This window comes from Leguminivora glycinivorella, chromosome 4 (genome assembly GCF_023078275.1).
Source record: "Leguminivora glycinivorella isolate SPB_JAAS2020 chromosome 4, LegGlyc_1.1, whole genome shotgun sequence".
NCBI lineage: Eukaryota > Metazoa > Arthropoda > Insecta > Lepidoptera > Tortricidae > Leguminivora > Leguminivora glycinivorella.
In genome coordinates this window covers 7,287,887-7,299,994 of record NC_062974.1, presented here as the reverse complement: position 1 = coordinate 7,299,994, position 12,108 = coordinate 7,287,887, and the positions used below count along the sequence as shown (strand labels likewise).

General features: G+C 42.2%; 1 protein-coding gene across 1 annotated transcript in view; it reads left to right on the top strand.

Annotated features, from left to right (window-relative positions):
• LOC125225608 (Down syndrome cell adhesion molecule-like protein Dscam2) overlaps positions 1-12,108 on the top strand; it is a 50,115-nt gene that overhangs the window by 7,268 nt on the left and 30,739 nt on the right. The window contains exons 6-10 of the mRNA XM_048129394.1: positions 1,748-1,893; positions 2,367-2,502; positions 10,450-10,569; positions 10,785-10,961; positions 11,773-11,917. Coding sequence (XP_047985351.1) covers positions 1,748-1,893; positions 2,367-2,502; positions 10,450-10,569; positions 10,785-10,961; positions 11,773-11,917 — 724 coding nt within the window. The remainder of the gene's footprint in view (positions 1-1,747; positions 1,894-2,366; positions 2,503-10,449; positions 10,570-10,784; positions 10,962-11,772; positions 11,918-12,108) is intronic.

Here is a 12,108-nt window from a genome sequence, read left to right as displayed (position 1 = left end):
CATGTCAGAATTAATATGACGAGAAATGTACCAGATGGTACAAAAAAATCCTCGGTAATTTGTATGTTGCTTAATTATTTAACTGTCATTTTGTAAAAAAATGGATTTCACTTTGGCTAGGAAATTAATAATGACTCGCAAACATACATACAACCATATGGATTAATTTGAACACCTTCTTTTTTGAAGTCGGTTAAAAATAAAACACCACCCATTAAGAAAGTTATAGTGAAATAATTGTTTTCCGCATTTTTACTTTACCTTCTAATTTTTGTTTCCCTACGTAATGTTCTGTGTCGTTTGTTGAAACAACTCTCAAAGCTGCAGATGATAAATTAAATAACTTAAAATTTGCACAACGTTCTAAAGCCTAAAATGTAGCTAGCCTGTATAATCCGCTTAGTGCAATATACAATAGAGTGCCTACTTAGCGTCGCTTCGTTATGAATTGGAAAGCAAGCTCTTTGTCATGATAATTCATAACTAATTAGACGTTGCTTGATTGTTGGACATGAATAGTCTGCTTGGAAAGCTACATTATATCCACGGGCACCATTCCAGCTTTATAAATTAGTTTTCATATTTAAAACTTGGATTGTTTTAAGTCATAAACTATTGGAAACGCCGAGGAGGCAAGTGAACATTTCAACGACTTCTATAATGTTCTGTGAAGTCACTTTGACATCTGTCCATGGCCACACCTCGGACACTGGCGATCAAATATATGAAAGAGGCGCGTTCCTAGCACACAGTCTAAGCTCGTGTAGGTGAACGCGTACTACACTGAGAGAAATTTGCATTGTGAATTTAACAAGTTCGACTTGTTGCGGTTTATCCGTTTGAATCAGCCAAACGTATGTTTAAAACAATATGTGTCAGGTTGTTTTTATAAAATCGACTTGTTGATTCAAATATATTGCCGATTCAAATGACAAGTAGCTTGTTGTTTGAACCAAAGAGCACGTAGGCGCTATTTTAACCAAAAAAACTTGTTGAACGAACATGAAAACTGGTTGTATTTTCTCTCAGTGTATGCTTGTATGAGTGACATATGACAGGTCGACTGTTCGCGTTTTTGACAGGCGGTAACTGTCAGGTAATCGAGAGGGGGTGGGCGGCACTTTCAGTGGGGAGCGGAAGTGGCCATACTGTATGATAATACTCTTTATACTGTGCCATGGCCATAACATTTTATAGTTGTAATGGTGACATGTGCCCGACTAGATACGACACTGATATTTAAATGTTAAAGGCACCGAAAGAAGCACAATAGAAATATGTGTACGGAGCGGGTGCCATGTAAAATCCGGGTGCAGGAAAAATATGTTTAGCCCATTGTTAGTGCGTTTGCGTTAAATTCGAAAATGGAAGAATGCTCCATACAAACTTCCATTTCACCCCCCATTTAAGGGAAGGATTAGGAAGACGAAAAGTATAGTAGATACGATACGTATGTCACTCTCCATCCCTTCAAAACCAACCATCTCCACTTAAAAAGTCGCGTCATTCGTAGTCGCGTCAACTATCTCCACTTAAAAAGCCGCGTCATTCGTCGCTCCGTAATATTGCCGTGAAAGACGGACAAATAAACAGACACACACACTTCCCATTTATAATATTAGTATGGATTATTGCGATGTAATACATTTCCATAGTATAATTTCAAGAATAACTATCACGGTAACCAAAGATATTCCTAATAATATTATGCAGGTAACTAAACTACTCGTAACCTCGTACTTTCCAGATCCACCAGAAATCGAGCCATTCTCGTTCTCAGCGAACCTGCAAGAAGGCAAACGCGCCCAGGTCAGCTGCAGCGTTACTTCTGGTGACATGCCGGTCCACTTCACCTGGCTGAAGGACAATGTGCCCATACCCTCATCTCTTCAGGTTAGCTCAATTTCTACGGACTTATCGCTGAATCCATGAATTCATGCAATTGAACATTATGCACTGTTTCATAATCAGTTAACTAATTCAACGTTGTGGAAATCACACTACCATATTATATATTTTCTAAGTTATAAACGGATCAACGATGGTGTAGCTTAGGGTTTCATGGGGTTAGACGCGGAAGCTACAGACGTCGGTTCGAATCCGACTTCAAGCACTGAAGTTTTTATATTCTTACATTACCAGTGACATCTATTTCTGTTAAAGAGTAACTTGTCATATGTCGTCCAAGGTAATCAATTTCATTAAGTAATCACATAACAACATCATTCGTTGTCGTTAGTGTTATTTATTTTATTATGTCAATACTTGTAATTACATCAGTGTGTCCTTTTTCAATTGATTGATTCGACCTACAAACATTTTCTACACGTGTATCCAAAATATGAACGGTAAAAATACTCACATAGGTGGAAGAGCGAGGCGCCGATTTCTTTAGCAACCTCGTATTCAAAGAGGTGTTCGCGCGACACAGCGGTCTATACACTTGCGTTGCCTCCAACTCTGCAGCCAAAGTCAATTATACCGCCGAACTGGTCGTCAAAGGTACCCCCCTTCAGCAAGCACATGAGCACTTGTCCACCCGAGCACTTGAGCACCCGAGCATCCAAGCACAAGCACTATCACGCTTAACGAGCACCGAGTTATGTTTGTAAAAGATTGGCGATGTTCACTTGTCATCTAGTTTTAAAACGTGCACTGTTTGGTATGTGTAAACTGAGTCTTGTTTCTAACGGAATAGAGTTCGGACTATGAATCAAAACTGCCTGTATTTGCAACATACAAAGTATTCATATATTATATTTAGCATTGACTGTACCTCGTTATTGCAGTCTTTTTTCTCCTTTATTAAAAGGAAATTTCCTTTATGTATTATAAACTTGTAGGTTTTGACCCAGATAAAAAGGAGTCAGTGTACACATAAACCACGCATTTTATAATAGAATAATGATACACCCTACAAAGAGCACTTCTATATTTAATGTTCACTTTTCACATGCAATGTTATAAAGTTGTATTTTATGTTTGTTTCGCTCAGCATTGGAATACAGACAGCTAGAGGAGTTGGTAATTTGACCTGTGAGTGTGTGAAAGGAGATACTGAATAGTCTATAAGTTTGGGGACGAAGTTCGCTCCACGCACCACGCATACATACGTATAATGATATCATGACTTCGAAACTTCTGTACCAAACTTTTTTACTAAGTTTTACTATAGCCTGTCAACCAAATTTTGGCAGTAGCAATGTACATCAAACTAAAGTATGGTATCCCTATGAAAGGAACAAAAACCAGCAATGTACGTCGAACAGCCACAGATATATTTTTTTCAAGGGGCTCGCTCCTTCCTTACGAATTAGATAATGTATTAAAAAGGGACGGATATGTGCTAGTTATTTCTCTTTTTGGTAGGGTGGAGATTTCCACAGATAAGATACAAATGACACGCGAATTTCCACCGATTTTCAAAACTAGTGTTGCTAGCCCGCGATTTTTCAAATTTGCCGCATTTTTCTAGTGACAAGATTTGGTTGACGGTCTATATGTTATCTTACAAGAAGTTTCGAAGTCTATTATTATTCGGATACTTGTGGTTTTATTACATGATTAGGTAGGTATGTGTGTAAATCTGAATAATTAATATCGTTATGCTTTAGAAATAATTACTTAGTCAGAAGTATTGTAGGTAGCTTTTGAAGATATTTTTGTGTGTTGGGAACAAAGGCTCTTGCGCCCTGTCGCCAACTGGGTACGGTGCGCGCACGCCTTGCGCACACGCAACCGATGAGAATGGCCCCCTTGTGGGCCTCTTGATTTGCAGCCTGCTCGTCCAGCTAGCTACGTGACGTCATGCTCCTCGCATGTTCCACTAAATGTTGCCGTCAAAGACTTACTCGCTTCGACGATCACCTTAACACATTGCTAGCACGCCGTGCGTGCTCGTCCACGATGACTCGGTCCCCTCGTGGTCCGCCGAGTAGGTCGCGTGCGCGCCCTGCGCACGCTGGTCTGATGAATGCCTGTCGCCTCGACTAGGCTCTGCTTTGGCCCGCCCTGGAGCCGGGAAGACGCCGCTTCAGGTTGCTGAATGACGGCGCACGCCTCGCGCCGTTTAGGTTAGGTGATTGAATGAAAAGCACTGACTCTCTATAAATTGTGTGTATTCGTTACACCAGGCTTTCACTTATCACTACTACACTGAGATTAAACTATAAACTACTTAACCAAGATAAAATAGACACCGCCCCGCGGTCTACATCTTTAGCCACGTGGGCCATGGCGGCTTCGGAGCCGCGATACGCACCGCGACGGTAACGCGACCGATCTATATCATGACCAGGAAGGAAGTGTGAGAGTCCTGGGGTCAACCATACAGCATTGAATGAATGAGAATGAGCGGTCACCTCATTGATCCGTTCATTCAGCGATGTCATTTGAGAAATATGAAATACCGTCGATTTGGCGTGAACATTCCTGCCCCGGGCAGCCAGGGGTTGACCCGAAGACCTGAGGTCATCAGCAGTAAGTCCTACTTACAATGATTAACATTGACATAGCCAGCAACGGCTGTATACAAAACAATAACACTAGCTACAGTGGTTAATAACTTAATGATAACAGTTGACCTATATACATAAGGTAGGTCAGTGACACGACATAGGTCAGTGACCTTATAATACACATTTCATAATGAGTTATACATACCAAGTAAAATTAAATCTAAGTACATACTACATAGTGTAGGTCAGGGACACATCATTGGCCAGTGACCCTACAACATTCATTCCCTAATGAATAACACACATGCATATATAAAATGAAACCTATGTACAGAATGTAGGTCAGTGACTCTCACAGGTCAGTGACCCTACGACAACCATTTTCTAATAAATTGCATATATCAAGGGACATGAATTAAATCTGCGTAAGCGACTTACATATTGTCCATGGGTCGGATAGTTTCTCCGACATAAACCTTCTATTCCACAAATTGACCTGATCCTGGCTACAGTTAAAAATCAAGATCTCTATGCCGGGCATAGTTAGATCACATTCATCCTTGATGAGAACTATATCAGTTAGTTTGAAATTACAACATGCTTTTACCATTAACTCTAATTTACAACTAATAGGTACATCAATTGCCATTTGATCAAAGTCTTATTATACTTATTGAATATTAACACAAATATTGAATAAATTGGAAACAAGACAGTTAACTTTCTAAGTGTCGTTCCTCGGATGCTCTGGTAACTACACCAGGGCCTGGGGTTGAATTCCCAACGGGTACCGTGACGACGAAATTCCTCTATAGGATCATTTCGCTATCAAGAAAGACTTGACTGGCCTCCGAGAGGTATGAGCTAATACTAGAAATTCGTACCTTAATCGCTCCGGCCGAGCCGGCGCCTACGTCGGCTGACAAACCTGGAGAAATCTGCATGACTGCCTCGATGCTCAGTGACGACATAAACTCGAGGTGTGCTGCTTCGTACCTAATTAACATATAAAATTACACAGGTAAGCTTTAACTAAGTAAGGCCAGCGAACTCAGTCGCTATTCTTGAAATACGATAAAATTAAATATGACATACAATCGCGATTGACGTGACAGACGTTTGATCTCGCTGCAGGTATCCAATACCTCTGACACTTAACATTGGTGACTGCGCTCCTTGACGTGATACAATGGGCTCAATGATAATGCTACATCAGCAATTGAGTCTACCTATGATCCTTATAGGTTTGGATTATGACTCCGACGAGCATTAAATGGTTTTCTTCTATGAAAACCCTGCGTTTGAAACAATCCTTTCGATCCTTTCTCGTTTCAACAATACAAATTCCTCTTTGCATGAATCCATTGTACATACTTGATCCAATGACTAGTAGCGTCGCCAGTCTCATCCAGTGTTACTGAATCGCAAAACCTGTGAGACATTGATGAATATTCTTGACATGTGACCAAGTGCTTCATAATCGCGCATGAATTCCTTGTATTTGCCTCTTTGGCTTCCAATGAAATGAGTCCGTGCATGACAAGCGTTCTTGTCCGCCCAGCCTGGGTCTGTCTGCCTTCCGTGGTAGACATACCATTGATCATGATATTTAATAATGGAAGAATACGACCTTGAGTATCCTATGTAGGTATTCTGGTTATTCCCGTTTCTTCGTCGGGGCTGCTCCGCCTTCCAGAACCTCTCCAGAACTCCTTGAGTCGCGTGGTGGAGACCGTAGTCCTCTACTGAAGTCTCTCTTGCTTGAACCAATGATGATGATGATGCGTGCATCTGCACCACTCCCATGATGACCTGCCTGACGCCCGTGTCTTAGGCCTCGACTCCTGGAATGTTAGTGAACATCTTTGAACCAGCGAGCATATATTTTATTACATCAAGTCCTTGCATGATGGCCATATATTGATCCTTGTTGAAATAACCTTTAGCTAACCGTAGCTTTGATGAACTTAAATGAACTTCTAATCCTTGGTTACAGTAGGGTATGTTTCCCATGACTTGATACATGGTTGTAGTCACCTCTTCAATGACTGGTACATTTACCCTAGGTCTGACTGAAATCCCTGTGACTGTGCCTGGCACATTCATCCCTGTATCATGAATATTATTTCCAATACACTGTTGTTGCAAGTGATATTTATCTACAAATGATTCCTCAACAACTGTACAATCCACTTCGGTGTCAATTAAAGCCCTCGCTTTCACATACTTACCATTGCCTGACCTGATCATGATCAAGGCCGTTTGAGTTTGAAGTAAATTGAGTTTATCGAAAAATGATCTCTTCACAACTATGCGTGTCATGCCTGACGCCCTCGGCATGGTCGGTGGCGATACCCGCACACTATGCACAGTTGACTCTCCTGTCATAGGTGTTCGCCTCACTGCACCTCCGTCGCATGGTGAGTCGTGCCCTGACGACTGACACTCTGAACTCGAGCAGTATGAGTAAAATAACTGAGGTACGTTCACCTGTTCATGGTTCTGTTCCACAGCTAGGACCTTCCTTGAAGAATGCCCCGCTGCTCCGGGTCGACCTCGGGCAGGGGCCGGGCCGCACTGCACGGTCCGCAGCTCCTCCGCTGCAGTTGGCACTGCTTGCCATCCTCTGCACTGCTTATCCAGCAGTTCCAGCAACTGCTTGGTCGTGGGCAGCACCTCCAGGTTCCTTCCATGCTGCTCCTTGAACAGTTTGTGGATCCAAGCCGATCGTTTCTGTAACATTGAGTTAATTATCAGATATGACCATGAACTGACTGGCTGGCTAAGCTTCTCCAGCGCTTGTAATGATTCCCGCGACGGGTCATAGTAGGCAGACCTCATATCGACACTCCAATGCTTCACTGATAGCAGACTGAGGGTCCGCTCGGTGTAGGTAACTATAAACAACCTACTGTCATAATATCTCTTGTGCAACAGTCCTAATGCTACACTATAACTAGCGCCGTCTAACGGCAGGTGCTGTATCACTGACAGCGCCTCACCTTGTGGTGACACACACACAATAATATTTTCCTGCATCAAATATACAAGCGTCTACAAGTGACGTAAATAACCTTTTACTTAAGGTGGGTAAACACACTGACGGTAATTTGATCTTACCTTGGTTTAACGTAGCAGTCCTTGCTGCCGCTGCCTCCTCCGTGGACGCACTTAACGCTTCATCGCGTTCGATGAGTGGCTCGTTGGTCTCGATGTAGTTTTCCCAAAACTCCAATCGTTGAACTCGCAATAGCTCCGAGAGCATTAGGTAGTTATCGCTAAACTGTACCTTTACCGCTTCCACGGCCATACTCACTTGGCATTCTATTGATTATCAATTTACAAGAAAACTGTTTCCAATCTATTCTTTTAATAAATAAATCAAATAATTATTTGATCCTATTCCAATATAAAGAACGTTAGGTATGACACTGAATTGACATTGACGTTTCTGAACGAATGAATGAATGAGTGAATGACTGACCAGTGACCACAGACACACTTAATAGTCTCTAACAGATGATTGAACCGAATTGTTCGATGAACGCTGAATGACCGGTGACCGAATGAACGAATAAGTGAACGAGTCGAGCTGCTGCGCTCCCGTCGTTCTCCACGTGATAACCTCGAAATTGTGCGATTCACTTCACTTCACAGTAAATCTACGAGTAATTGCCCATACGCGCACTGATTCTAAACTTAATGATTTTTAGCAAACACAGTCGTCGCCGCGCGTCGTGCTGCGCCAAGCGTTCTTCTTTCCCTGCTGTGCTGTGGTCCGTCGTACGCCGCCTCCGTCCCACGGAGCGCCGTATTTTCTTTCTTCTTTATCGTGCTTTGGTCCGACGCACGCCGCTTCCGTCCCACGGAGCGCCGCACTTCCCCTCTTTATCGTGCTTTAGTCCGACGCACGCCGCTTCCGTCTCACGAAGCACCGTACTCCCCTCATGGGATCCACCAAAAATGTTGGGAACAAAGGCTCTTGCGCCCTGTCGCCAACTGGGTACGGTGCGCGCACGCCTTGCGCACACGCAACCGATGAGAATGGCCCCCTTGTGGGCCTCTTGATTTGCAGCCTGCTCGTCCAGCTAGCTACGTGACGTCATGCTCCTCGCATGTTCCACTAAATGTTGCCGTCAAAGACTTACTCGCTTCGACGATCACCTTAACACATTGCTAGCACGCCGTGCGTGCTCGTCCACGATGACTCGGTCCCCTCGTGGTCCGCCGAGTAGGTCGCGTGCGCGCCCTGCGCACGCTGGTCTGATGAATGCCTGTCGCCTCGACTAGGCTCTGCTTTGGCCCGCCCTGGAGCCGGGAAGACGCCGCTTCAGGTTGCTGAATGACGGCGCACGCCTCGCGCCGTTTAGGTTAGGTGATTGAATGAAAAGCACTGACTCTCTATAAATTGTGTGTATTCGTTACACCAGGCTTTCACTTATCACTACTACACTGAGATTAAACTATAAACTACTTAACCAAGATAAAATAGACACCGCCCCGCGGTCTACATCTTTAGCCACGTGGGCCATGGCGGCTTCGGAGCCGCGATACGCACCGCGACGGTAACGCGACCGATCTATATCATGACCAGGAAGGAAGTGTGAGAGCAGTGTTGTCACATCTACCTATTTATAGGTAGATCTACCTATTTTGCCTCCCGTCTACCTGTCTACCTATTTCGGTCCTAAATCTACCTATTTTCTAAAATATTACTATTGTAGAAAATTCTCCATGCGTGTTACGAAATTAAGTTTTACCTGTCTTATAATTACAGCATTTTACTTGAATCGGAACGTGTTTAGTGAATAATCTGTGGGTGAGTCAGCAAAGTCTTGATGTTTGACAGTTTTGACACTGACAGCCTGGTAGTGACAGTGACAGTGTCATTTGACAATGACATGACACTGACACTTCTGACAGCCTGACAGTGGCAGCTCTCGGAGACGCTAGCTTGTGTTTAAAATATTTTAACAAAAACATGTATAAACACCATAAAGAACTCACCAAGTAAACCAATAAATATATTTTTAATAGTTTAGAAGCATTTTTAATCATTAAAACTGGACTTACCTTAGATGGTATTAAAACAGGTAGATCTACCTATTTTTCGTTTCTAATTCTACCAGTTTCTACCTATTTTTTCACCCTGGTCTACCATTTTGTTCAAATTGTATGTGACAACACTGTGTGAGAGTCCTGGGGTCAACCATACAGCATTGAATGAATGAGAATGAGCGGTCACCTCATTGATCCGTTCATTCAGCGATGTCATTTGAGAAATATGAAATACCGTCGATTTGGCGTGAACATTGTGAATTAATGATGTGCGTGATGCCTGTTTGAAAAATGGTTTTCGAGGAAAGATATACCTGTTTTACGTAAGATGAAGATTTTTTACCTACATTTAATGCTATATTATTGAAATAAGAATGAAGTAAGTTTTGTTTTATCAAATGGTGAAGAAATATTAATATTAATAGTTTTTGTGTATATTAAGGTTATGATTTTATAGATGAATAGAATTTGATTTTTTTAAGCAGCAGGATAAGGTAAAGTTATGTAGATGATAAAGTACCTACCAGATTTTGTTTTGTAATTATGAAATACTTAGGATAAGCTAGGTAATCACTTATCGTCAAAGCTGTGTACACGTAATCTTCGTACGCCCATTATTAAAGTTTCAATTAAGGGTAACTCTTTCTAGACCGGACCGAGTCTTTCTAGTACTCTTTCTAGAAGCTACCGGTGGTGCGCCGTTTTCTTTAAGAAGCATCACGTGTTCACCGACCAGTGGACATTGATAAGGGTGTGTAGATAGTCCGGTCGGTCTAATCTGAGTCATCCTTTAAACTTTAACTATATAAAATGTACCATCGCCTTCAAAATACGTTTTTGCACAATAATGAGGAACCCAAAAGCATGTCCAAACAACGGACGTAACCCAACACCATTTCATCGCCTAACGTTTTGCCTTTTTTACATGCTGCAGTGTCTCCAAAATGGATAACAGAACCAAAGGATGAAGCGATTCTGGCCGGGGAGCCAGTGGCTTTACATTGCCAGACCACAGGCTCGCCCAGTCCTCAAGTTACATGGATGAAACAGAGAGGTAAACATGAAACACTCTCTCTCTCTCTCTTTCTCTCCCCCCCCCCCTCTCTCTCTCTCTGTCTTATCAAACGGGCACGAACGTACCTATTTCTGCCCTATCACTTAAAAATTGGCTGTTTAATAAAGAGGTGACAGTCAAAACAGTTGATATCATACTCGCAAGTAATGCTTCATTCGTAACCCAGTAACTTTAAATTGTCATTCATAACCCAGGTCCTGCATCATCAGACTTCGTTCCACTAGTGAACCTCGGTGGGCGTTTCCAGTTCTACACCAACGGGACCCTGTGGATTGAGTCAGCGCTGCCCTACGATGAGGGGCAGTACATGTGCAAAGCTGAGAACGGGGTCGGTTCGCCCCTGTCTAAGACTATCAAGGTCGATGTCAATGGTATGTTATTCTTAGCATTATGCATTTTAATAATAATTTAGATTAATTTAGGACCTCGAAGAACTAACTCAATCGAAGTTTTTAGCATAAGCACAAGTCGCGAAATCGAAAAATGATTAGTGATTACTGTCTACATAGACCTTTGAAAGCTTGAGTTACGATTAAATGGTTATTGTTAGTAAATTGATGATTCCTTTTTTGTTTGTTCAATAAGCTGGCAGAAGTCTGATGTTGTTGTTACGCTTGAACATCTAGTGATAATCCTTGAAATCATACTGCTCAGATTGCCCGGCGAGAAGCAAAGCGTTCTCCTGTCAAAGCGCTTATTGTGGATGACGATCTGACGATTTATTGATATGAAAGAAAAGTAGATTTATATTTATTATCTTTAGTTGTGACATCTAGAGCCTCTTAGAACCATTTTACAACTCTAAAGTTATTTTAGTATTTTTTTATTTGTATCAGTTTGTTTTTTTTATCGTGTTTAATTTTTAAATGTACTTTGACATTAAGTCCCGCTTGCACCAACCACTTAACTCAGGGATAGTGGGCTCAAGGCTGTCATCTACCAAATTCCATATAAAATGGTGGGTTAACCCTCGGGTCATTTTCGTTGGTGCAAGTGGCTCTTGAGACTCTATACGCCTCTTATTAATTATAGTAACTTTGTACTTTCGTTGATTTCATTTTATTTAATTATTGTAACGTTGACATGTAGAATAAGTGCCCCTGTGACCTACTTGCTGAATTAATGTTTTTGATATTTGAATGAAAATCCATTGATTACCTAGCTTTCGTTATTTCTCTTCAGAGCCAGCGCGGTTCGAGTTGACATCGACCAACATGACGGCACGACGCGACTCGCCAGCCACGCTACTCTGCGATGTGCGCGGCGACAACCCCATACGCGTGCAGTGGTCGCATAACATGAACCATCTAGATCTTAATACTTATAGGTAAGCATGGAGCCAAAGCAAATGTTTTGATGCTTTTTTTGACGACTGGTCTGGCGCAGTCGGTAGTGAACCTGCCTGCTACGCCGCGGTCCCGGGTTCGAATCCCGGTAAGGGCATTTATTTGTGGGATGAGCACAGGTATTTTGTTCCTAAGTCATGGATGTTTTCTATGTATATAAGTATTTGTATAT